Here is a 27,283-nt window from a genome sequence, read left to right on the forward strand (position 1 = left end):
GGCACTTCTCTTGCTCTTTGACCTCAGTTAAATAACTAAAAAACCAAACCAAACCAAACCAAAACAAAACTCTCTTATTTTTAAACACAGTTTAAAACATGATTTTGAGATCCACTAATAAATCTTTAAGATACTCATATTCTGTTTGAAAATTTTTTTTCTATTTGAGATACTTTGTTTAACCACAAAAAACGTTTAGGGGAAAAAAAAATCAGAAAAAAACCTTTTCCCTAGTATTTTAGCACAAGTAAGGCAGCAGGCATTGGGCTTAAGATCTTAGGCACCTGTTCAGCAGAAACTGTGAACTGCTCGTAACATGGGTGAAGAAGCTTCTAAACAGCTAGTGGAGAAGCAGCTGCTGGTTTGGCTAGTCTGGGTTGACACATCCCCTTCACCATTTTTTATTTTTATATTATAAGTTTAACTTACTAGAGAGAGCTATTTTAGTACTTGGTTTTGCTTTAATTTCAGCCTCCCAGAAGATGGAAAGTCACGATGAACGTCAGTATCTCACGGTGTGATTTATTTGTTGCCTTTTCTTGTTGCGTTCGGGTCGCGAGGACAGCTCTGACGGCCGATTCCCCGCACTGTGCAGAGGCTTTGCTTTGGGGGGCTGTTTCGGTTTGTTACCTGCACCAAGCCAGAGACTCTGCTGTTCCAGGGCACTTGCACTCTCTGCTGACAAGGGAAAGGCTGGAAGGGGGAGCGAGTGCGATGAGGTCAGTGCCTTGCCTGAGAGCACACAGCAGGCCAGGGGAAAACTGGGAACAAACGAGGTAAGTGCCTGCTGCCTCCACACAGAATCATAGAATCAGTAAGGTTGGAAGGGACCTCTGGAGATCATCTAGTCCAACCTCCCTGCTTGGCAGGGTCTCCTAGAGCATGTCTGCTGGACTGTCATGCTGCAGGCGATACGCTGGATCACAGGAAGGTGCTTTCTACCAGGCAAATTCTTTGTGACAAAATCAGTTTGGAAATGGGTGCTGGAGTTCGGACCAGCTTGGCTGTGACCGTGGTGACTGCCTGGCTTTCAGCAGCGCAGCTCCAAGTGCTCCGGCAGGATGAACGGCTCCTGCTGCCTGGTCCCAGCCCAGTTGTTCTCATCTGCACCAACAAGCCAGTGTATATGCTGCCTCTTGTCCTCGCAGACAATTTGTCGGCCTTCCAAACCGCACGGCTTGTGCAGGCCTCATCTAAAGCTCACAGAAGCGAGATGGAGTCACTGCCAGCTGTGATGGGCAGGCCACAGGCAGTGGAGTCGATCCGCATTCATGCTTACTTGCATTGCTCTTGCTTTTCCCTACTCCCCTAGTGTTTTTGCACTTTGGATGACTTAGATACAGCTGCTGCCTTGGACACTATCTTACCTGCTTGCAAACAGTGTTCAGGTGAGCACCTAAGGCATTTTCAAAAGACTAAATGTGTTCTCCCTGCAACTTAGGGCAAGCTGTAAGTAATTAGGTTTGGTTCTTAGCAATTAATTTTCTCGTTCACTGATTATAATCTCTTCAGCACTTAGAAATACTCCATATAATCCTTACGTATGGCAGTGTATTTGGGTTCCATTTATAGTATAAATCAGATAGGTTTTTGGTTTTGTTTTTTTTAACATAAAAGCAGCAAGGCATGCATGCATTTAAGTTCAAGATTCTGACCGGCTCATTTTCAACAGCAGAGTGAATTTTTGTATCTGGAAAGATAATGAGCATGGAATCTCTAAGTTTCCTAAGGAAGCAGTATGTGTATCCCAAGTCATCGCTGCTCATCTATCCAGTGCAGTTATAGCTCAAACACAATTTGGTTGAGTATTGGGCATTTTAGAATTAAATGAAGGTAATTCAATTAAGAGATCAATTATTCCCAGTAAAAGCGGTATTACAGTATGTTCCACAGGTGAGTCAGACAAGGCCTGATTCTTCCACCAGTCTGTAGAATGCTCCTTTTTGAGCTATTAATTTTTCAGGAGTATCGAATTCAACTATCCAGCCGTTCTCCAAGACTAAAATCCTGTGAATGTTAAAACAGAAATATAAGCCTGGAGATGCACCAACAACTGCAATAAACTCAGTTATTTCTACCTAGTTTTAAAATAAATCTCAAGATTAGCTTGTCATTTAACCAAGCTTCCAACAGCTTTCCATTTGAGAAATAGCTGTGGGATGGAAATAGGTTTCTGATGAGTGACTGTTCAAGTACTGAGTGTGTGGGAGGGGAAACTCTTGGCAACTCTGACCAGAGCAAACTTTGTGAACATATTTTGGCTTTGTGATTTTAACATGAAGCAAAGAACTGTAGCCATGGTTTAGCTGTCAGTAGGCCAAAAGAGAGGAATGATGCAGCATGAAATGCGTCATATCGACATAAACAATCTGATTAGCTGCTTGGTGCCTAGCTGATGTCGGATAGCTCCTAGGATGTAAAGCAAAGCTTTGCAGGGTAAGAAAGAAAAGTACAGAAGTGGAATTGCTGCTCATTAACACTGTGTGGTTTCTCTAGTTCACACAAGCTGCCTCTGTCTGTCTTCCTCCTTGGGAAACTGTCTGAAGATGTGCTTACCTGTCACAATCCATGATGGTGTTTACACGGTGAGCTATCGTTAACACTGTGCTGTCTTTGAACTGAGTCTTCAGGGTGGACTGAATCTGGAGATCAGTTTCTAGATCTACAGCTGATGTAGCCTCATCTAGAACCAGGATTTTGGCTTTTCGGAGAAGTGCTCTGGCCAGGCAAACCAGCTGCTTCTGACCAGTGCTGCAAATGAGAAGAGGGGTGGTAGACTGAGAATCGCAGTTGATTTTTTTTTCTCTGGGGTTAGAACTGGTGTTTGGTTTGAAAACAGTCTGAAATGGTGATTGTTTCCTTTTCAGTCACCTGAAAGGGTGATTGGGGCTGAGTGGCACCACAGATAAAAGCGTGAAACGACCTAAGAAAATGAAGGGTGATCATTGCTGTAGGATCCAGGAGATCTGAATTTTGAATGGAATTCCAGTGAGCGAAGCACTGCACAAACACAAGTCACCACAATCATTCAGTCCGGAAGGTCTTCCGGTCAGAGTCTTTAGGTGTGTTTTTATGCTGCTGAATGGGACAATCGTGCAGTGACTTGCTGTCTGGATACTATTCCTTTGCTATGATAAATAAGACTGTCCTGCTACTTATGTCCTCCTAGCCTAGCGGCTGGCACTGCCCTGCCTTTGTCTTTCTGCAAATAAGGTACCTTAGGTTTTCCCCTTGTTCAGTGCACTTATATTCCAACTGCTCTGGCAAATCTGCGATAAAGTTCTTGAGCTGAGTCAGTTCCAAAGCTGTCCAGATGTCCGCATCAGTGTATTGGTTTAGCGGGTCGAGATTTGTTCTTAGAGAGCCAGAAAACAAAACTGGATCCTGAGTACAGAAAGAACAAACAACTCTTGAAATGAATCACAGAAACAAGCTTTCTAGTTCTCTCTGCTGGGTGAAATCTGTGGCTAATGTTAGACTGAATGGGAGACCAGCAAAGGACAGAAGTTATTTACAGATTTGAAATTTCTAATGTCCTTCATCTCACAGTGAGTTTCAAAAGCTTTCCTTGTAGCACTGCTTAAACATTCTGGAAATTAATTTCATACCTGGGGAATCACAGTTATCTTGGTTCTAAGGTCATGGAGACCTACTTGAGCAATATTTAGTCCATCAATTAGGATCTCTCCTTCTGCAGCTTCCACTAACCGCAGCAATCCAACAGCAAGAGTAGATTTCCCAGCTCCTGTTCTCCCAGTTATACCAATCTGCGAGTACAAAGGAAAGCTTTTGTTACTGATGTTGATCCTTTTTCACTGTTACAGTCCTGTCATATAGTTCTTAGCTGATGTACAAACTTTGAAAATGGTTCAAAACTTGAGGGCTGTTTGAGACTCATGTTGCTTAGGGATATATTCTTAGAGGGAATCATTTACAGTTTGTAATTGTTGTATATGAAGAAGAAATCAGGAAAGCCTTTGAGAAGAGTAAGTAGAATATTTGCCAGCTAGAATGAAACCCCAATGTGGCACTAGATTTGAAAAATTAAATTTCTTTACAGAAGCTCTGCTAATCCTTTGTTAAATGAAACTTTACTCAGAAGAATATCTAATGCATACAGGCAACTCTGCCTTGCTCTCGGAGAGGTGTTCAGGGTGATAGATGGGAAAGGGCTTATACCTTACCAGAGCCTTCATGCTTATAAACTACTACCTTGGTGTACGGCAGGGACTATACTTGTCCAGATCTGATCATTACAAAGTACTGTTCACACTTGTAGCTCTTATGCAATAAATGGCTTTGCATACCTTCTCTTGCCCATTGATCGTTAGATTGACATGCTTCAGTGCTAACTCCAGATCTGGCCTGTATCGCAAACTATAGTTTCTGAATTCGATTCTCCCTTCAGTGAGCCAAACCTGATCTTGAGGTTTGCCATTCAGAGTCCAGAGTCCCTAGACAGACAAAAATAAACAGCACTGTATAAATCTGATTTAAGTTAACAAAACAAGTGGCCAAACTGAAATAGGAGATTTATGAAAATATCTATGCAAAATTCGTCCAGATTTCTTTACAGTTTCTGAAAGAGTCTGTAACTTTTATAATCCAAATTTTTACTTTCTTACTTTGTTCAAAGGTTAGATGATCCTATTTGAAAATGAGGATAAGCGTTAATTCACGTGTCAGTGTTCTGACATTGTAAGTGCTTCAATAAAAAAAAAAATTATATACTCCTGCAAACGAGACTGAACGTCTGCATTAGTAGGATTTCAGGTCAATATATGGAGAAATAATAATTTTAATGATTACAGAACATAAAAATGATTGCACTGGAGATTCTTAGTGGCTAAAAGGCTATCTGGCAGCCTCAGTTATCACAGAGTTGCATCTGAACTGGCACAATACTCCAAATATGGGTAGAAAATATAGCTCATTCCACGGGTGTTACCAAGTGAAGCTATTTTAATGACAATCTAATGCTTAGCTGGCTTAAGGAAGTACGATGATCAGTGGTTATAAAACAAGCCTAGTTAGCCGGATAAAAGAAACAAATGCTGCAGTTCTTTAAAGGAGACATAACTAGCCTTCCTGAGCGGGCAAAACTAGGTGGCTTCTCTAGATGGAACAGCAAAGTCACTTGTTTGTAGGGCTGTTAACCTCCCCTGGTAAGACCAATAACTGGTTAAGCTACCTCTTTAGGAGTCCTCAAGTATTCTCTCACTCTCTCCACAGAAACAATGTTGTTTTCTATTTCTGTCCAGGAGCGCACCATCCAGTTCAAAACGCCAGTTATCTAGCAGAAAGAGAAGCATTAGTGTTACCAAAAACCTACATTAGGACAGAGAAAATGACTGTTGACTTGTGCTCAAAAAGTAGCTGGTACTTTGTCATAGTATTTATTTATAAAGACCTCATCAGCTAATTACTTTAGATATCATTTCTTAAAAGGCTAAGAAATAATCACTTATGAAATTTTGTAAAGCTGTATGGAAAAAGCCTGGCCAGCTTTCCCCTATAGTTTCTTCTAAACAAATTTATAGAGAATAAAAAGTTACTACCTGACTCAGGTGCTTAAAGAGATGGTGTGACAATTTCTTAGACCATTGCATAAAGTTAGACTATAAGCACATAAGACATGCTTCAGTAGTTCAGAGCTTGCTATATAAACTCAAGAATGAGTTCACATGCAGGAGGAAAAACACACCTGCTGGTGGATTTATCAGGTTTGTTCTCTCTAATGGGCCATGTTCTCAGGAGGCTCTGGATTTCAGCAATGATAGTACTTTAGATTAGATTAGCAGATTAAGGATTTTTTTTTTTTTTAATTTAGAAGAGTTTTCATACTTTATGACCTTTGGTCTTCTGCCCCTTTTAGTATTATTTAGAAGAATTAAGGCAGTTACATGCACCCTTGGAAGATGTTTTCAGTCCTACAAAGAATAGAAAGTCCTCCAAAACACTAAAATATGGCTACACTTGTAACTTTACACTTGCTTTTGACATAAGACAGCATTATATTACTTGAATGTCAAGTTACCTGAAGAGCATATGAAATAGAAAAACCAGCAATTCCTGGACTAAGATGTGTTCTGCCAATTGCTGCAAATAGTGCTGCAAACAGCACAATGCCGTTGCCTAGAAATTCCAGGTTTGTAGCAAGCCATCTGCAAGAGAAGGATAGTATAGAGCTGTTGCTGACTGCCCTCTTTCATCCCCACAGCATCTGTGATTACTTTGTAAAACACTTGGGGAGCTGCAGGGGTATAGGGTGCTCAGCAAAGCCGTTACCACCCCCTGGCTGCTTATCTACCTGTCCCATCGGTTCATGGAGGGCTCCAGTCAGTCCAAACATGCTGGCCTGTGGTCTCCAGCAGTCAGCACTGCTGGAGGCAGTCAGCACGCAGCTTGGATGAATTGGTCTGACATCTCTCGCTCTTTCTGGTACTCCTCACCCGTTCAATGACTGACTACTGGTTGTTCCACTGTCTGATGGGTTTGCTGCAGGCCCCATGCCCTCTCTCATGCAATGATGGGCCTCCCTAGGCATGTACCAGATTCCTGCATTTTGGGCACAAGGTCATACCACACAAGTGGCGAGGCGTGTGTGTGTGCGTGCACCCAGCCCCACAGCAGAGATGAGAGCACACTGGTTGTGTGCCGGGCATAATGCCAGAGAGGGGTACAGCGTGAGTGATACTGTAAGAGGCTATCCTGTTGCTAGAACACTGCACACCACTGTCCCATCTTCCATGTTTCTCTATCCAAGCTTCAAAAGCAGCAAATTTCCACTCACCAGGGCTGTGAGATTAAACTATGCTTTCCTCTACCCTGCAGATTTGTACCTGTCAGCAACGGCTCCAGGGAAGCATATTCTCTGATTCTCATCCACTCGGAAATTGCTTTTCAAAATAAATCTCTCCTGGTCCTTGTAAGCGCGGATCACGCTGCTCCCTTGAAAGGTTTCTGAAATGTGGGAATAGATGGGTGATCGGCTGGCAGCCTCCAGGCGTCTCAGCTGGCAGGAGGTGATGACGTAGAAGTGCTGGTACAAAGGGAAAGGAAAGAGGAAGTGACTAGTATGGAGATATTTCCCAGAAAATTTCAATAGGGCTCAGTAAGTGCAACAATACACGTTAGGATAATGTTGCAGAAACCTAACCTGCAGGCAGGAGATGCCCTTAAAAGTGACTGCAGTGTTTCTGCCTGGTATGTGCTGTTTGACTGTCATTAAGAATACTACATGGTTAATGCAGGGAAGCCAGGGGACTGTGAACTCCCAGAGCCTCTAAACTTGCACTCATCCTTTGCTGGGTGGAGAATGGAGGAGTACTTTCACCCTTTAGTTGCCCTTCCCTTATGTTCAGTCTTACCCAACAAAGCACGTGAGTTTTCAGAGCCCAGTGTAAGAGCTGCTTTGCGTACGTATTTATAGTAGAAAGCAGCATAGGAATTCTGGGGGAAAGGAAAAATGCCTTTGGTCTTGACATGATTTTATTTACGTTAATGGGTACAAGGAGCAAGCTGCAGGTGGGATCTGATTTGGACATCAGAAAAACACAAGTCTCTGAGGTCTCTGGGGTGCTTTGGAGGGCTGAGGTGATACGGGAGGAGTCACTGGTGTTCTTTTTGTTCACATGTAGCTGGAGATGATGAAACTAGTTTTTGCATGTCTCAGCCCCTAAGAAATGGGAGGAAGCTTTCTGCAGGGACATGGCCATGCTGCTTCAGCCTCTTCTGTGTATTGCTCTGAACTCCTACCTGGAATACAGCATACAGCACAGTCAAGGGGACTATGGCCACTGCTGCCATTGGTGTAGCCACTATAATCACAAGATAGATTTCCAGCAAGTTGAACAAGAACCCAAGCAAGGACTTCAGCTTGTCTGGGATGACGGAATCAATGGCGTCCATTTCTTTGGAGAAGCGGTTCAGCAAGTTTCCAATGGGTGTCTGCTCAAAGAAGATCATTGGGGATCTAGCGACGCTCCTCAGCAACTGAAGAAACAGCTTGTGTGATGCTAACACGCCACCTAGAAGGACTGCTGCTGTGGAGATGAATCTGCTGAGGGCTGTAATTTTAAAAATAGTAATTACTGTGTCTGAACAAATTCAGCTTAGAGTTCCCCTTTGACAGAAATGATGATTTTCACTAGTGAAAGGAAGTGACTGCTGTGGTAGCAGTTAAGTCTTAGAGCTGCATGTTCTCTTTCTGCAGGGTAGTTCCAGAGGGGGCGTAAGACCGTGAAAGCAAGACTGACGGGGGCTAGGGATTCAACAACTTGCACATACAGGGCAGAAACCCTTCATTCTCCACAGAATGAGCTAGACTAGAATTATTTTGTGTTCTTCTAAGTTTCCTGCGTGGATGGCACTTTAGGTCTTCTACCTTCAGATTCACTAGGAGGGTACCATAACCACTCCATTCTTCTAGGCTTGTTCAAAGCTTTCCAAAACTTTTGTCTCTTGGGCTGATATCTTTCCAGATTTGACTTCAGCCCTGAAGCAGGTAATTTCTTAAGTGTGGCCAAAAGAATTGCAGACACTTATTTTCAAGGGAAGGGTTTAAAGAAATGTAAAATTCCTTGACTTTAACTTTCTTTACACTCAAAAAATCTAAATCAAATTTTAATTCAAGATGGAGAGCAGCCACTCTTGCCACTTCAATATGACTTCTTTATATTGGAGGAATGGAATGGGATAAGGGAGAGGAAGATCAGTAGAAGTGCTGGATACAAAGGAGCAGAATGGAAAAACAAGGAAGTTGGTGAATTTTTCTAAGGTATCAGGCCATATAGCTCCAATAAGCAGAAGTGCAGAGGAAGACACTCTTCATCATGATCTACTGAAATGCACAGAACACTTCCAGCATACCACAAAGTAGAATTTCAGGCAGTAATGCTGGAAATATTGTTCAGATCCCTTAGAAGTCCTCTCTGTGCGTCAGAGCCTGTAGTTTTAGATCCCATGCCAAACCCTTAGGGCCGGTGCCAAGAGACCAAGCCTGTGGGCATGCACTTGTTTATATTCTAAGAAAATACCCTGGATATGGGGAAGGGAAGGCAAACACACAGAAGAATTAGGTGAGCAAATTCAACAAACCTTGAATGACTCCCAGTGCACCAAACACTCCAACCCTGAGCTCTGTGTGTTGCTGTGTTCCGTTGTAAGCAGGGTCATCTGTCCACATACTGAGCCAGTAACCACGAAAAAACGACACAGTTTGCTGACATGTGAACAACAGAATGATGTACAAACACAGCAAGGAGCCTGTTGCCCTCAGGTATGCCACATAAATTGAAATATTAACCTGAAGTAAAACAATTAGGTAAATAAAGGAGATAGAAGAAGGGGTGGGAAGGATAAAGCTTGTTAGCAAGGAACAGCAGCTCTGAAACAAGGAATGATTTATTATGGCATATCTACCCTGTTTTGGGCCATAGCAACCATGTTAATTCTCTTTTCATTTTCCTGTTGGATGAATAATGAAGCCATATTTAAATAAATCCATGCTGCTAACCACTGATCGTAATCAACAGCTGACTGTTGGTCCCATTAGGCTGTTGTTACTGCTGGAATGAATGTACGGCTTTCCTTAAGCTGGGCAGTCATTTACATTTGTTGTCAGTGTGAGCAATAACTTGCATGTATCCCACTGACTGCTTTTGTGAGTAGCTGCTGACCAGCAGAAGTGAGAGTATCCCAGTCTGGCTAACAACGTACTTTCCTAGGGGCAGATCAGCCCCCTTATCTCTTTGGAGTGTCACACTTTCTATTCTCATCTTTCCTCTGTTGCAGCGTGTAGTCTCAGCTATTCTTGTCCTCCCCATGTCCTCCCCACTGCTGTGTGTCCTGCATCCAGAACTCATCCATGCCTAACTCCTCTTAGCTGGAATCCTTTCTCTGCTTCTTTGTCTTCCATAATACCCTCCTTGCCTCAGCCTTTTCAGATGCTCTCCTTGGACGAGACAAGAACGGTGATGTGTCCCTTCCCAGCAGCCTCAAGAGTTTGTGGACAGACCCAATATTAAAGTCCCGCTCTTCCCTGCCTCTGCCTGTCACCACTATCTCACTCTGACTACTGCAGTGCTTTCTTCTTCAGCTCAATTCTTGAATCAGTATCTCTCTTCTTGAGTAATCATAAATTATTCTTTCCTCCATCACTTCCATAATGTGCAATGTACATGCCTTACTATTGTTTTATAACTACCACTTAGACTAGGATGTGACAGGAGATACAGTTTGCATGGAAGGTGCTACATAAAATAATGATGAAATGACTTTGCCTCAGTTATAGGGCAAACTTGTACAGCTTAGCTGGCTTCTCTGGAATTTCACTGGGTTGCCTCAGGCAGAGAGTTGATCCCCCCCACCGGAGTGGGTCAAGAGTCATGAGTGGATCAGTAACAAGCCCATGATACAAGTCTTTGCTGTTACAGGGAAGTGCTTCACTTACCCTGCCACGCTGAGCTTTCTCTTCCTTGGTTAATCTTCCTTTGGCAGCTGCAGCAGTGGTACAGTCTTGACTTACAGCAATGATCTCCCTTTCCATAGCAGAAGACTTGACTGACCTGTCACTTCATAAAGCAAATAAAAATCCTTTTGACATTTAGCCAAGCCAATGAGGATTTCAAAGCCTTTTCAGATCCAAGGAATCCCACCACCACCTGTGTGTCTTTGAGGACAGAGGGTAAAGCCGAACTGCCTTTCCCTCTCCCTGAGAGCACATAAGAACACTTCTTGTATTGGGGGAGTGATATTCCCCCAAGTTGAAAAGGGTGTGGGAACTGGGGGAGCTGGACAGCCTTACCCATCTGTCTCTATATCCATGCCTGTTTTTAGGAGTGTGGTTTTTAGTGTTCTCCAGAGTGACCCATAGCATTGTTCATGTTTATCACAGGTGCTGGAATCTGTCAAGTGTAGCTATTACCAGTCTGAGCATTGACTAGCTGTGACTGACACGAAATGAGTCAAACCTTGCAGCCCTCCTGGGAACTGAACAGCAAATAAATACACCAATATGCCTTGTACCTGAGTTCTGGGATGAATTACACAGCTCCTTGTGAAATACAGAGAAAATGTTATTCGACATCCATATTCAAGAGCAGTTCTCTGCCCAGTCTTGTGTTTTGCTTGCTTGCTCATTTACAGACTGATCTCAAATCATACTTAGTAGGAATCTTCACAGTCTTGTATGGGCTTTTGGAGGAAGTCCTTTGGTGCCTGAGACAGCTTCAAGCTTACCTAGAGAGCTTCTCCCACGATGGATCATTTCCAGAAATGACAGTGCCTTTGGTGTCTCCTACAGCTGTAGGAGACATAAGTGCACTTTTTCTCTCTAAATGCTTTACATTCCCATTTTGTCCTGTATAACCATGAGATTGGTAACATGGAGGAAAGATTCATTACAAAGAATCATTTCTAAAGTTAGAAATAATCTCTGCGAAGCTTTAAGAATGGCACATATAGTGGGTAATTATGTTAACAGCATGATTGTTGCCCATTAAGATGAAACTGTTTATGGAAGAAACAATTTTGGAGTGATGAGTCAGCTGATTTGACAGGGATTTTTTTTCCATGAAAAATGATAGCTCACAGGGATAGAATCTCTGCTTTAGATATCCTTAATAGAACAAAACTAAGAGTGGCTTTTCCAGTTCTGTTCTATTTTCCCTCTTCTTAACTGAACAGCAGCACACCTCCAGGTCTTTAATGTTACGTATAACATTAAGAAGGAAACAAGTGACTGATCAAACTGGGAAAAATGATTCCAATTCATTTGGTTTACCTGACAAACCAGAGCCTGCTTTATCTTCTGCAGTAATGTGGGAATGAAGAAATTCTGCAAAAGCCCCGTTTCTCTGTAAAAGTTCTTGATAAGAACCAACTTCCGAGATTGTTCCATCCACCAGCACAACAATATTGTCCACTTGGGGCAAAATGTTGATTGTGTGAGTCACCAGCACACGAGTCTATTTGAATCAAGAGAGAACAGTTACAATTGCTTGCACATTCCACTGCTCACCTGAGCTGTTGCAGTCAGCTGTCTTCTGAAGAAAGACGCATACTTGGTGTGAGCTAGAATTTCTGCTAACATATATAAAACAGTATTTTGGTCATCTGTTCCTATCACTTCTGAGCAGCTCTCTGATGAACTTTATCTTCACAGCATCACAGCATGGCTTTGTGCCCACTTTGAAAGTGCAGAACTCATAAGCAGAGGAGTGAACCACCTTGCTTTGTGTCACCCAGTGTAAAAGAGCAAGCAAAGAAACTAAAGTCTGAAGTCACTGGCTATCACCCTGGGAGCCTTTTACCTGGCTCACTGACCAGTTCCACATTGTTGACTCCACCCAGACTGAAGCTCTTAACTAGATTTATGTTAGTCAGGGATTGTGTCGTATTTATAGTCACCATTATCAATATTTCAGAGCCAAACCTGTGCCTCACAACTTCATCAGCCTGAATGGAGTAACAGTGAAGTTCCTTTTCATCTCAGTTTTCAAGCATATTTGCACAGATACTTACCTGTAGGAAAGAATGTAAGAAAAGTATTTTTCCTCAGATAAGAAATGGGCAAGTACTGTATTTCTAATATATTATCAATCTTTGAGTACAGGTTAAGTCTGGTACCTGCTCCTTACCAGTCTTTCTGTATTTCAATATAGTGATTACATTCTGATGCTTGCAAGCAATCTACATGTGAAGAGAAAGATATTAGTAATTATGGAAGTTTCTGCTTTAATTGGGCTTTCTAATGAAAAAATACCTCATATGAAGTTTTTGTAGGATCCCTTCTGCCTGTGTGCAGATTAGATCTATGGTTTCTCTTTTTTTAAAAAGCAACTACTGTCCCCTGTCCTCCTGAAATAAGTAAAGCACAGCCTAGAAATGAGAAGCTGCATGCAAACTCCTGCCTTTAATGCAATGCTCTGACAATTTATGTTAAGAAACAAACTGAACTGGCCTATCTTCTCCTCTCATGCACACATATTTAAGATTCAGATTGCTTGACAGCAGAGAAATACCAAGGAATATTAAAAAATAAAGCTGCAAAGAAGAAAGGAAGAGAAGAATTTAAGATGGGTCTTAAGACCACACCTAACTGATGAATGTCTGGGTGATGAAAATTGTGAAGGCCCCCCTGAAGTATTCAAAAGTGACGGGATGAGGCATTATGATGAGACATGATAAGCTGGAAGAGATCAGACAGTTCTTCCTAACTGTATTAGAAGTAAATCCCAAAGAAGGAGAAGAATAATGTTGACAGAAGAACAAAAAGCTCCAAACTTGCTGTACAAATAAGGGTGGAACTAGGCACGTGGTTTGAGTGAGGATGCAGGCAGTCTTTCAGCAGAACCTAACTTTCTACTCTTCCTCTTCTCTAGGTGAGATTCACTGCACAAATTCCATGTGAATTCCATGTGGTGTGTGTATTGCAGGGGTTACCCATTGCACTTCCACTGTTGTTAATGGTAATGCCTGCTGCCATTAGCAAAAAAAAAAAAAAAAGAGTAACAACTTGGGAGCCTTTGATGGAATGAGTGGAATGAGTACCCCACCTCATGAGAAGCATTTGAGGGGACCTTGTGATTAGGTACAGTTTTACTATCTTTTATCCTTTAGAATTTATGACATACCTTATCTTTCAGTAGGCCATTGGGTCCAAGAACATGTTCAAAAATATGCTGTCTAACGTGGGCGTCAACAGCTGAGAGAGGGTCATCCAGTAGGTAAATGGAAGCCTTCTGGTACACGGCACGAGCAAGATTCACTCTTTGTTTCTGCCCTCCAGATATATTAATCCCCTGTAAAAATGCATTGACACTGTTTATTCCAAAGTAGCATCATCTTTGTCAGCCCTTGTCTGCAATTTACTCTGAGGTTTTTTGGCTTCCTTGTGTTTAAATCAGTGTCACTTTCTCCAAAAAGGGCTCCTGAGATACTGAGGCAGTAGCAGCTTTACTTGCAACTCCACTGATCTGCAAAAAAAGACCCAAGAATGACCTGGAGATGTTTATTTCATCTTAACGATTTCTCATATCGCCAGCTACCTTAACTGTCAGCTGGTGGGCTTCAGACCCTGTTAAGTCAGGATTTTTCAGAAATTCTTGAGCACCTCCCTCCTGCAAATTTAGTCCCTTCAACGGGTGTTTCAAGTAATTTGTACCATAATTTGTAGTGTCTTGTGGAAAAGTTGGCCAAAATATAAAACTGAGCCAGCACCTTCTCTCCTATTTCACTCTTCCGCCCTGCAGGGAAGCTTTCCAAATCAGCTTGAAGTGCACAAGCATCAATCACTGTATTGAACCATGTTTCATCCATCTCTTTCCCAAAGAGAATGTTATCTTCTACTGAAGCATTTTGTATCCAAGCTTGCTGAGGTACATAAGCAACTGTGCCCTGTAAAAACAGAAATGGAAGAATGTTACCAATGTCCTTTTCATAAAGCTAAACTTGAAGAGTTTTACATACAGTGGCACCATGTCTTTGAAGAAAAGACCTCTGTTAGCTTTACAGAAGTTTGGTATGATAAATGAGACTGAGGAATGACTATCATCATTGACAGCTCTCAGAGTCCTTTGCAAAGTCAGAAGACTACACCTCTCTCTACCATATAGAAGAAGAAATGAGGTACAAGCAGATGAAGTGCCTTACCAGGATACTATTTCAGCTTGGTGTTAGAGTGGGAAATGGGACTGTATCTCTAAAGTCCTCTTTCAGATCCCATTCCCATGGGCCAGGCCCCTCCAAGAGGTCTAAAGTACCTTCTGATGAATAGATCCAGGCTGCTACATGATAGCCATTGTCAAAGTTCAGCAATAAACTAAACAGGTTTTCATCAAGGAACTGATGCCTTGGGGAATATCTTATTGTTCCTGAAGATGACCTAATCACAAGCAAGTGCTTAGCGGGAGATTTACCTTCATGGTCATACAGCCATCTGTATTTTCCATCTCGCCAAGTAATGCTGACAGCAAGGAGGACTTCCCAGCACCCACCTGGCCAACTACAGCAAGCAAGGAGCCTTGATGCACAGTGAGATCTATCCTACAAGGAAAACAGCCCCCCTCTGCCCAGTTAGTTTTCAGATGTGCTTTCTGAAAAGAAAATAAACAAAATTCTTGCTATTTTCTTGTAACAGTAAAAATATACCAACCAACTCCCCTAATGTCATACTTTGGGCCTTAGTTATACAACTTTACTCTTTCTGTCAAGCTGACTTTTGTTAGCAGCTCAGGAGTGATCATTTCAAAGGCATCTTCAATCAGAAATCCTTCAGTCATACCCTCATCTTGCTCTTTCCTAATGGGATTCAAACGCAGATCCAAGGCCCAGGTCCCCATTTTGGAGACAGCCTAGTGCAAAGCACTGGATGCAAAACATTCCTGAATGTCAGTGCTTTGCAACAATTTTTCTTTTCTGAAAATGCTGTAGCTTTTGAGATAAGCATGTAGTGATGCCATATATAATATTTGTATAAACTGTTTCCACTTTTTGACTAAAATTACTGTAATTTCATATTTGGACAGGAAAATTATGTAAAGAAAACAGTTTGCATATATTTAGCCAACATCCAGATTCAGGGACTCTCCCATTTCTGTGCCCAGGCATAAAAGCAAGATTAATTTTTTTCTGATATTATAATTTCAGAATTCAATGTTAAATATGAAGCAAACTCAAATCATCAGTATCTAGATATTCCACACTGTTTTCACTTATGGCGCTGAAGAATTATTTCATTCAGCATCCAACCTGGCCTTCAGAAGTGGGATGATTAAGGGTAAGTCTGTACCTTCTAAGACAAGGAGAAGTTTCCTTGCTCCAGCTGAAAGTCCCATTCCTTATAGTGATGCTTGCCTGCACTAAAATATAAGCAGTAGAATTAATGTATTTTCAAAGGTAAGTACAGAAATGTCCCTATCTATGTGACTTTACATTTCAGTGTGTACTTCTATATTTATAAGTAAGATGAATCTTATGTCCCAGAAGAAGAGGCTAATTATCAGGGCACTGATAGAAATGAATAGACCTAAGAGAGAAAATGTTGTTAAATGGCAAATGGTTTTCACTCTTGACTCAGAGTGGCAGCAAAACAGTGAAAGCCACTCCCCCGTAAGACAATAATGCTAAAGCAAAAGCTCACCACAGTCAGAAGTGTTTCTGCTTGAGCTCTCAGGATTCAGTTCTTCCAGATTCAGAAAAGCTGCTAAGCGGTTTAAAGAAACTTTAGCCTGTAATAAAGAAACACAGGAAACAATAAGACTTAGAATTAGAAAGTAGCTAGAACTCCAAGTAAAGATTCAATCTTAAGACCCACTTAAACTGTTGACTAGGTGCTGTGTTGCAGATGCCATATGCTTAGGTGGATAAATGTAGCTCTTCCCTACACTAATTGTTTTTTTTTTTTTCACCTAGCTCAGCAAAAAACCCATGTTTTTCCAACTGTTTTCTTTACTATCTAGGTGCTTAAAATTGGGATTCATTTTGCAGTACTTCCCAGTGATTGTTTCTGTTAATGAAGAGTCTTGGTGAGCAAGAGGGAAGTGTAATTTCCCAATTTTCTCTCTGGCCTGGCTAGCAGGATTTCCTTTGAACTCCCAAGGAACTTTTGCCCCATCTATTCTGATTTCTGTATTAAAAATGGAGCTGGAAGCACTTCTGAGATGTAGCGTTGCTGATATAGGACTAAGAAGGAGTTAATACTTTTAAAAGACAGCTGAAGCACAGATGCCCAACAAAAAGAGCATTAGCTAGATCCTCACACCACAGGACAGTGATATGGCCCCAAAAGACTGAAAAGTTGCTATTAGTAACTATTTTGTTAATATATGGAGCCTTTCTGAAAAATAGTATTTCGAAGTACCTGCAAAGCAGCTGCAAATCCTTGCCCTTCACTATTTCTCAACATCAATTGAACAGCTGGCCAGAGTTGAATATCATAATAAATACCTACCTTTTACCTGTTAATGATAATACATTAAAAAAAAAACAGTTACGGTGAAAGAGAGAGGAACATAGCCTGAAGCTGACCTGGATCACAGCATTTATGGAGAATGGCAGGAACGAGTGTGCAGTGTTGAGAATGTTGATCAGGGTTAAAGATACAAAAGCTTTCTGAGCATCCAGGATGTGTGTATTATCCACCAGGGTGTAGACAGCAAACATAACAAATGCAATCTGGAAGGAAGCAAAGAAAAAGCAAATCATTTGCTTCAGATAGGAAAGAGAATGCTTCAAGGGTGGCAGGTCCCTTCCTAAAGACTCGAACCCATTTAATTGAAGTCAGGGTATCAGCCATAAACGTGATGCCACTGTCCTGCAAATATCAGAGGCAAAGGTCTTGCATGCTGGTGACAAAAACAGCAATTTGATCGCTTGACATTTGTTCTGCTTTAAGGACGTTTTGGTGCTGCAACCATGGCAAGGTCACTGGAACAACTAATTCACTATTGAGCTACAAGAACGACAAGTGCAAAAGTGACTTGTTCAGATACTGTCAGTGCCATAAGCTCAGTGCAGTTGGTGGTCTCCAGGTGGTTGAAGCAAAGCAGAGTCAGTCTGCCTGAAACACACCACCAGGTCAGGCAACTCTCCACTGAACCTGCTAGGACAATGTAAATGTCTGTATGACTCATTCTGCTGGGGCTCAGCTCCTCCTGTGAGACCACTAGATTTTCTGGACAGACATTATCCATAGCTGTCCAACAAGAAAAACCTGTCCAGACAGAACCACGAAGAGAAGTAGAAATAATAGCAGCACGTGTTTTAGGTAGGAAGGTGAACCACTCACCAGGAAAGTTGATGAATGGAAGGAAGCTAGAGATGCTGAGAGGAGAATCTGAGATCTTTTCAGAGTCTGAAGTTCTTGCTTCCGGATATTAAGCACTTTCTCCATGAAGATGTTTTCCCAGCCATAGATTTTGATTACTTTAATGTCACTGAGAATGGCATTGGTAAGTTTGGCCCGCTCATCTTTATATTTCATCTGGGCCTCCTGCAATAAATGTTTATGAACATCATTTAATAGGATGAGTGTTTAGCTGTGTAATTATTCTGAAAAAACATCTTAATCTTGCCTATGAATTCTAAACAAATTTCCCTGCAGTTGAGCTGTATATACTCTTTTGCTTACAAAATTCCAGGCTGACAGATATTTGGCTTTTCATCTTCAGAGTTTAATTTTTACTGGAAGCTAAAAAAAAAAAAAAAAAAAAAAAAAAAAAAAAAAGAAGAAACCTAGAAGAGGGAAAAGGTGGGCAGACATAAAGTAAAAGAAAGGATGTGAAGAAAAGCTTACTCTAAGTATCAAGAAATTTTATAGGCTTTGAATCTTTCTATTGACAGTCCTTCTGACAGTCATAGCCAGTATGGATAATAAATATTAAGCCATTATGCACTAGTGATCCACTTCAGTACAATACTTTTTGTTACAACATGCCTAACGTAATCATTAGGTTTGGATTTGTATTGTAGTCTTGAGTTCCACATGATCCTTTCCTGGGAGATCACAGCAACCTTTAGGTTTTCAATCCCAGCATATTTCACATTAGTAAAACACTTCCCATTTTTAAAAAGCAAAATATACCTGAAATTGACTCCTTTTTTTCGTGATCACAAAATTCAGTGGCAAAAGAAAAAGAAATACAGCAACTGAAGTCAAGGCAGATGGCCCAAGAAGCTGCCAAGAGAGAAAAGGAAAGAAGAACTATTGGTGATTGCTAGAAACAAATGTCTTCTACTCCTCCTTCCTCACCTTCCTTCCCATTTGAAGCTTCTGCCTGACATTCCTCATGCCTAAGGCTTTCCTCTAGTCTACCCTTTGCCTTTCTTGGAAGTTGTGCTCCCTAATCACTGGGGTTTGTTGACTCCCCAGACAGGGTAGCTCCTGACATTGTGCTCTGCTGAATTTATCAGCTTCCCTTTTAGGAACAAGCGATCCAGAAACGCTGGAGATTCAAGTCATTTGTTTCTTCCCACCTGCTCTTGGATGTGTGAAGGAGGACATCTTGTGGCTGTCATAAGTGAGTCACCCAAATCAGATTTTGTTTAAAAGAAAAGCAGACCCTCAACAAAATACTCTTGTGGCATAAATAGCTTGCCTGAGTTTACATCAATGAGGGAGATGAAATGGCAGGATTTTACCGTGCCTTGTACACGTGGACAGCTCTTGGATACCAGGGTTCACAGTGATACTGACTGTGGGCCAATATAGCGAGCTTGTTTTTCCTGGTTTAGTTGCAACCTGTGGCAGATTAGTTCAGTTTGGTAGAGAGGTGAGTGCTGGTATACACAGAAACAAAAAGGTATTCACTACACATAAGGTCTGTAAACATGTAAACACTAGCAAACAAATATTAATTATTCCTAAATAAGGAGAGAGAGATGTAAAGCAAGCTGTAAGTTACTACTGAAAAATCTCAAGTAGCTCCATTATATGCAACAACATTCAGCTTGTCACCATCATTAGAAAGGGATGATGAACTTTCAAAGTCTATACCATGGCTTCTAATCTATTTTCCAAGCCTGTAGGACCCTGCCAGGTACAAGGACTGGCTGATCCTAGTTAACAAAGGAAAGTCTGAAAGGCCTCTGGAAAGCTACTGGCTCTGTAGCACTCGTACTTCCATTTGATGTGCAACTAGCAAAAAACAGGACTGAGAAATAGGGCTCTGTCCTGCTGAGAAAATGCCAAGAAACTAAGGAAACTAAGAGAAAAATGAAGTTTTTAGACTACCAGCCTTTATTCTAATTTAGGTTTTGATCTCTCCTTGCTAAATTCCTCTATACCTGTGAAATTTAATGTTTCCCCTCCTCTTTCAATATCATATAACCTTGCTTCAGACTGTTCTGTTGATCTTGTGGAAATCAGACCTCAGGATGAAGTCCTTCAAGCTGTCATTTCAGACCATTCTCATTTATGCTTTGTAACTATGCTGAGGAGCTGGAACTGAACTTGCAACCTGCAGTGGGCCAGCTCATTTTGTTCAAAAAGAGAGCTGACAAAAGAAGATCTGACGGCAGAAGCTTATCAGTAAGCTCGGAACAATCAGACTTGCTGTCTTTGCCTACAAGAGACTGAATGCTGAATACATAGGTAAAAGGATGAAGTGAAGCATCAGGAAAGGATTCTATACTAAAAAAAAAAAAAATATTTTCTAATAAAACACCATGCTACAGAACTAAGAAAAGTATGGCAATTTCTAGTTGTTCAGATCAGCAAAGCTCTAAGCAGAATTTTGAAAATTCCTCTTTCCTTTGATGTCAAGAATAGAAAGGGGTTGGTAGGTACTCTTTTCATATTTTACCTGCCACAAGAAGACAAAACAGATGATAATCCGAATAGGAGCAAGCCAGGTCCCGTTAAAATAGATAATAAGATCCATTATCTTTTGGACATCAACAGATACCAGATTAACAATTTCACCTACTGTTGCTGTTTTTCTTGATGCATTTGACATGACTAGGATCTAGACAGAGAAGAGAAGAAAGGAAAGATATAGTAAAGCAACAACTTTTGACCTGAGAATCAAACAATTTTGTTTTCCCTATAAAGAAAGGAAAAGATGAAAAAAATGTTAAATCTTAGGCACGGAAAACACACTATTGCCTGGGATACGTGACTTAACTTTAGGATTAAGATTTTATTCCTTCTGACAATTAATGAAAAGCCTCAACCATAATCTACAGCATAAGAAGGCTTATGCTGTTTTTCCTCTTTTTTTTTCCTGCTTTTTCCTTCAGAGGTAAGATTTGAAAAACAAATAGTGAAATACCTCCCACTAGCTGTTCAGAGATGATTATAGCACAGAACTATATGCTAAAAGTAGTTCTCCAGGAACATCATCTTCCCTGATATTGTTAAGAATTGGTACCAACAATGTCATAATGATTAACGTAGGGTTTAGAAAAAAATGAAGCTGAAAGGGAAGCTGCAGACTCACCTTCCTGTATACAAGCCCTGTTACTGCAGTTTTTAGTCTCAGTCCCAGAACAACACACATGTACATATATCGTTGTTCAAACAGAGTCTGGAGACAAGCTAATAGGAACATCGCAAAGGCATAGAAGTAACCATGCCAGTTAGGGGCTTCTTGGTCTTCAATGAACTCCAGGAAAAGGCTGCAAGACAGGAGCAAGGTGTCAATGAACCCCTGTAGAACTGATGAAATATCAGACACCCAAGAGATTTTTCTGTATTCTCTCTGGCTGAACTTTCTCAGCAAAAGAGCAGAAGAGTGGGACAAACTGCTAAGTATCCTGTATCTACAACATCCTGATTTTAAACACGTAGCTACTCTTGGTTTTGGAGCAATCTCAGATCTCAGCATCTTCCCCTTGGGGGTGACCCCATTTTCAGTGTCTCTTCAGCCTCAGATGACTCTTAATTGCATGAATTTGTCAGAAATATGCAAATTGGAAGCCATATCTAAAGAAGCAAGTGAAATTCCAGAACTTCACTTAACTTTTATGAGTGGCAAGTGATTCTGGCCTTGAACATATACTGTGATGTGTTGTACCAACACAGTCCACAAAGCAGAAAGGCAGCTGAATAAAGAAGCTATTTGAGATGTATAGGATGCACAACTGTGCTCTTTTTAATCAGAGATCAGAGTCTTAAGATGACAGCAAGTGGCTGACAGCACAAGTGACTGATGTGATATGTAGAACAAACTGAGAACTGACACCCCTGTTCCAGTCCAGTCAAGTTGCCAAAAGACTTGGAGCAATGGGCCCTTTCCTCTGTCAGAATAGAGCCATGAAAAAAATGTGCACAGCTTTGGCCAGTGATGGCTTTTTCTCATTGAATTGACTGTAGGTTTAGTACGAATGATAACTGAACTCCTTTCATCAGCACTATAAAATTTCTAATTCAACTTTCTGTATGACAGTCTCAGTGGGTGCTGTCACACACGTCTCTGAGCTCATGCACACAGCAATCTTATATGTGTGGTATTTCCTTTGGGAAATATATTCTAAATTTGCACGTACCTCAGTAACTTTGGAATGGAGAACAAGAAGACATCGCAGATAACTAAGCTGAGGGTGCCAAGAAGGAAATAGGTTCCAAACATGCTCCAAAGTGCTTTCAGTAAGGGCCCACTCTGACTCTGCTCTGATTGCAGTAGAACCTGGGTCTCTTCAGCTTCTGCTAAGCCTGTTTTGCTCTTCTCACCCCTTTTAAATGTCATGGACTCCATTTTTCTAAAGAAAAAAACAGTAAGAAGGATAGCTGCAACTGGAGAAAGCTTGAGGATCTTGTGCTTTCATTCTTAAAAATCTCACATAGGGTCTTAATGTCATGTCCAGTATAAATGCACACGAAAAAAATGATCTCTCTCACAAAGAATTTAAAGCTCAAACTTTAAGAAATTAAAGCATGTTCTTCAGCAGATTTCAATACTTAAAATCTGATTTTGCACAAAGGAACTCACTGAGTACTCACTCACAAAGGAGTAATGACCCCCAAGTTTTCATAGCAGAGAGTTACTCAGATTATTTTACACAGACCATCCTTTTCTTTTCCTTGCTCAATTGACAAATAATTCAGTGGGAATGACCCTTCCAACCATTCCCTTGTCCACATAAGAAACACCTAGCAGATGTGATGTTCAGACATGCATATGCACTGAAGCAACTTGTTTGGCACTCTCTGGGAAATGGAGAGGATGAAAGCATCTGTTCTGAGATGGCGCCTCAGCACCTGTGTATCCTGTTTGTTCTGCATCATCTAGAAGAGAAAGAGAAACTGCCTGCTTGAGTGCACGACACACTTTCCAGACCAAGTACTTACTGCTTCGTTCTGCTACGGTAATTTTTCCATTCTTTTTCAATCTGGGCAACAGTTTCTTCTGAAGAGTTCTCTTCTCTCACGGACCACAAGTCATCCACCCCCAAGGACTGCCGATGGCCTTTCCAGACAAGCCTGGAGAACACAGAGACTGCTGTAACCTAAGCACAGAAGGATTTTTTGTGCGTGTAGCATATTCAACACAGATGGACTTTAAGTCAGGGTTCCATAGTGGGTTGAGAGAGTTGCTTACGTAAAACACTATTTAGGAATATGCTTTCCCAGAATAAACACAAATATTCAGGAATAACAGTTTTGCTTCAAACCCATATGCTCTCTTCTGCCAACATAATTGCCATTTGCAAGTAAGCCCTAGTTCTATTTTACATTGTACTAAGATTTGAGGAGTGGGCAGTGGGAGACAAAGTTGTTTAGCACATTCTGTCACTCGGTGAAACATAGGCTAGGCCTCCCCATTGCCAACAAGTCAGGCCCCGAGTGTGTGATCATTTCCCTTCTGAATGCGAAGCAGCAGGGCGCGCCAGGGTCCCTCTCTGACATGTCCTTTCCACCCAGCATTTGTTACAGGAAGATCTGGCAGGCAGTCAGGGTGGTGTGGTATGGATGGTGTACAGAGATAATTTTAGATTACTGAGGTCTCTTTCAGGATTGGGAGGGCACTGGAGGAGTAGCTGGAAGTGGGGAGAGGATTATGTAGAATGGCAAAGTCAACTTTCAAATTTGTGCTTCAAACTATTTTGGAAAAAAATAATTGAATTTGTATAACTTGATCTTTTGGGACTTCCTCAAGTCTTCAGAGAAAAAATTTAAATCCTCACTAGGCAAGTTAATTTGGGGGCTGAGATATTTGCTGCTGGCTGTCATCTACACCTTCTCTTACCCTAATTGTTTTTATCTGATATGCTAGAAAAAACAAAACAAAACAAAACAAAAAACCTGTTGTCTTCTGTGTTTTCTTACCCAGAGAACCACCAGTATGTGATTTTTGAAAGAAAAGAGCTGTTGGCTTCTGGACACTGATTCTGATGGGAGGAAAAATATGGATCATATTTATATATAGAAATGGGTACATGTCAGATAAATACAATTCCCTTCTGCACTTCCATGGGAAAAGCAATTATAAAGCAATGCAACCCCCATTCATTGCCCCAGACAAGGTGAATGTATTGTGGAGGATCAATGGGAGCAAGAGAGTTTAATGAATTAGACTTTGAATGACACCTAAGACAGAGGATGAAAGAATCTCACTCTTCACACCCAAAGACATTTATTTTCTGAAGTACAGAACTGTGCTCTGCTCATACCTCGTACAAGATAACAACGTTGGTGCCTTTGTGCTTGCTTTGTGTGCAGCCAACTCAGGAATTAACTAGAAGGGGTTAATTAGTCTTGTTAGTTTTGCTAGTGCTAGCATGAGTGGGAGAACTGGAGAAGTAGGAAAAAGCAGTGGCTCATGAGTAAGTTGCAAACTGGTAGGAGAACTGGGGAGATATGAAGAGTGGGATGGGGAGTCTTAGCTAACAAAAATTGGGGAATAGATTGGTCGGTCTATGGCACTCCTAGGAGGGCAAAGAACCCATCACATTAATGGCAAGTACAGGTGTTCTGAAAATAAATTGGTTCAATCTCAAACAAGCAGTTAAACTACCTGTTATTTTTTAAAATGTTGTCCTTTACACATAATGATGCATTTTACATCTGCCAAATAATCATGTTCCTGCATATTTGCAGAAATTTAAATTCCTGATTGGACAAAAAATCAATGCATTATGAAAACCATTATACTTACAGAGCTGTTGACAGCTTTTGAGAAAAAGGGAGGGTGATCAACTAAGCAGAACAACACAAGTTCTCCTAGCACCAGGCTAACATAAAGGTAAGTCATAATGTGGTTGGCATAGTCTTCCAGGAAGCCCTAAGAAACAGAATACTGTTGAGATTGAGGTAAATAATATGAAATCAGTGGAGAAGGATGATACCTAATATTCTATAAGCCATGGACTCAGAGTTTTGCATGAGTGTATTTTCTATAGTTGCATTTATTTAAACTGTTGTTATGTAGAGCTACATAAATGGAAAACTTTAAATGGAAAATTACCCAAATAATACTAAGTAAGTATAATATACAAAGATATTTATGCTGTTACAAAATCTGTGATGAGGTCAGTTTTTAGTGACAGTATTTAAATTCATTTTGCTTTTATTCACATATGAAGTCAGCTGAGCTTTCAGAAAACAACGCTCTATCTATAATGATAACATGGATGGAGATGACCAAGAATCATCAGCCATTCCTCTCAGCAAGTATGTTAAGAGAGGAATTTAATTGTCCACTGCACAATCAATGAGGCAAAAAGAGCAATGGTGTTTAGAAACTTCATACCCCTGCATGTTAAGAAATACATTTCACTTACCTTTTCTAGGGCATGTTGGATTTTGGAACTAAGCATCAGGACTGCAGACAGGAACGTGAGCAGCCAGTAAATCAGCAAGATGCCTGAAGACTGAGTGCCCACCATTCTTTCCGCCTGGGTAAGGAACATTGCAAGCATCTGACAGGAAGCGAAAAATATGTAAAATATGTAGCTGGCTAGGGAAAGCCAAACATCATCATCAAATTAATTGATACATAGAGCAAAATAAATTAGTTTTATGCTCAAACATTTCAAGATGGTCAGCGCTGAACTATTGTTCCTAAAAGGCTAAAGCTGAAAGGCACGTGCAGTTTTGTACTCAAGAATGGAGGTACTGAAAGGGCAAGCAATGCAACTACAAGCAGGCCTAGAGGTTGGGAGGATCAAAGCTATAAAGATGCAGTGATAGAAGGGGAGAAGAGGCAATTAGCTGAACTGGCAACCCATTTCATTCATCAAGATACTAAGCACACTACATCATGTACCGTGACTGTGAGAAACTGGATCTTGTCCTCTTGTTGTGAGATCTCTTCCTAATCACTACTGCTGCCTCTTTTCCTGCGAGGTATACTCTACTCACAGGGCTGTATATAACATAGCTGTAGTCCCAGTGGTCATGCTCTAGCTCTAACCCATTGCGCCTTCATAGAGCAGAAACTCACAAAGCATGGTACCAGCCTGCAAAGGCTTCACAGCAGCTTCTATTCTCCGTCAGCCGTCTTTGTGCTCAAAGATACTGAGAAACATAAGAAATACAGGAAGATCGAGCCCAGGAGGGCTAAGCTGAGCCACATATAGACAAAACAAAGGAAGAATTACCATTGTAACCCCCAGCACTGCAGGGGTAATGTAGACTGCTGGAGCCCATGGGATTCCTTGGCTTATTTTCCACAGCATGAGGAAGACATTAGAAAAGCACTGTATTACAAGGATGAATCCAAAGACCTGGGGTAGAGACAGCAAACACATGTTGGAATGGACTGAAATGGCGATGATCTACCAAACCGAATGCTCCTAGCAACCTGAGCTGTAAGACTGGAGAGGTGGGAGGGCTGGTTGGGGATAGAAAGTAAACATTGAAGCAAACACAGAGATGGATTGCCAGGAAAGAGTTGACAATTTAGAAAAATTAAATTCTGTATCAAAGTTGCCATAATGTTAGGCTCAAACCCCAGCTTCTGCCCTTACCATTTTAGTTTTGAAGATGTGGGACATCCTAATATAGCCTTTGTTTTTGTGTCGAAGATACATGTAGTAGAATGGAAAACAGATCCAAAGATAGGCACAAGGGATCCAAGGAATGACTGTGTTCTCGAAGCACCAGGTAAATCTGGGGGTGTCTGTGTACCACGTCTGGTTCCAGTCCTGCCACAGAATCAACACAGAAGCAAAACAGTAATGCTAAAGAATGCACAGTTTCACTAGCTAATATATATTGCTAATGCTACACTGAGATTACCTTAATGTTAGAGAAACTTGATTTAGAGTTTTAAATGTAAATATAAATTTAAATGTAAGAAACATTTGGCTGTAAAGGGTCAGCTGGAAGAACAGCAAGGTGACACAGGCAGGGGAAGGCTCAGCAGTAGCATTTTGGAGGGAGTAGAGTAAAATGGTTCAGCAAGGTTTTTTTCTGGGTTATGGCATATGGCAGAAATAGTTACAGCAGACTCCAAGCAAAGGCTCAATGACCAAAGTTACAATTTTGCTGCCTTACTAAATGCGTAGATCTAGACCTAACTCTGGAATAAACCATCTAGTAAGTGCCTGCAGTGCATATCCAGACTGTTCCCTGCCCTGGCCCTTGACGCTGCGGCTCCACAACCAGAGCTGCCCACCAGTGGGCTGCGGTCCCTGGCCCCAGGGTGGTGGAGGAGCAGCTCAGGGTGGCCCCGCGCGGCCCCACGGCAGCCGAGCCCGGCTGGCTCCGGCGGGCTGAGGGTGGCGGGGGCGGCGGGGCTGGCCGCCCCCGGGGCAGGGGAAGGTCCCGGCAGCGCTCACTCACCCAGAGCCCCGCCGAGCCGGCGCGGGAGCCGCAGAGCCCGCCGCCCGCCGCCAT

At 41.5% G+C, this 27,283-nt stretch overlaps 1 protein-coding gene across 1 annotated transcript; it reads right to left on the reverse strand.

Moving 5' to 3' along the window:
* Positions 1-189: 189 nt before the first annotated feature.
* Positions 190-27,283, reverse strand: LOC134147182 (ATP-binding cassette sub-family C member 6-like). Its single transcript, XM_062588064.1, has 32 exons — positions 27,230-27,283; positions 26,413-26,589; positions 26,044-26,169; positions 25,225-25,362; positions 24,600-24,725; positions 23,771-23,832; positions 22,793-22,924; positions 21,991-22,203; positions 20,943-21,120; positions 20,307-20,468; positions 18,587-18,679; positions 17,792-17,995; positions 17,032-17,178; positions 16,145-16,232; positions 15,794-15,863; positions 14,922-15,048; positions 14,224-14,400; positions 13,638-13,805; positions 13,288-13,290; positions 11,805-11,969; positions 11,242-11,390; positions 10,454-10,574; positions 9,100-9,307; positions 7,759-8,069; positions 6,843-7,042; positions 6,038-6,164; positions 5,192-5,293; positions 4,308-4,454; positions 3,609-3,767; positions 3,218-3,384; positions 2,557-2,751; positions 190-2,007 (listed from the first exon to the last, which is right to left on the reverse strand). Exons 1-32 carry the CDS (start codon positions 27,281-27,283, stop codon positions 1,899-1,901), a joined length of 4,605 nt encoding a protein of 1,534 aa, XP_062444048.1. The 3' UTR covers positions 190-1,898.

The sequence above is a fragment of the Rhea pennata genome, chromosome 15, assembly GCF_028389875.1.
Source record: "Rhea pennata isolate bPtePen1 chromosome 15, bPtePen1.pri, whole genome shotgun sequence".
NCBI lineage: Eukaryota > Metazoa > Chordata > Aves > Rheiformes > Rheidae > Rhea > Rhea pennata.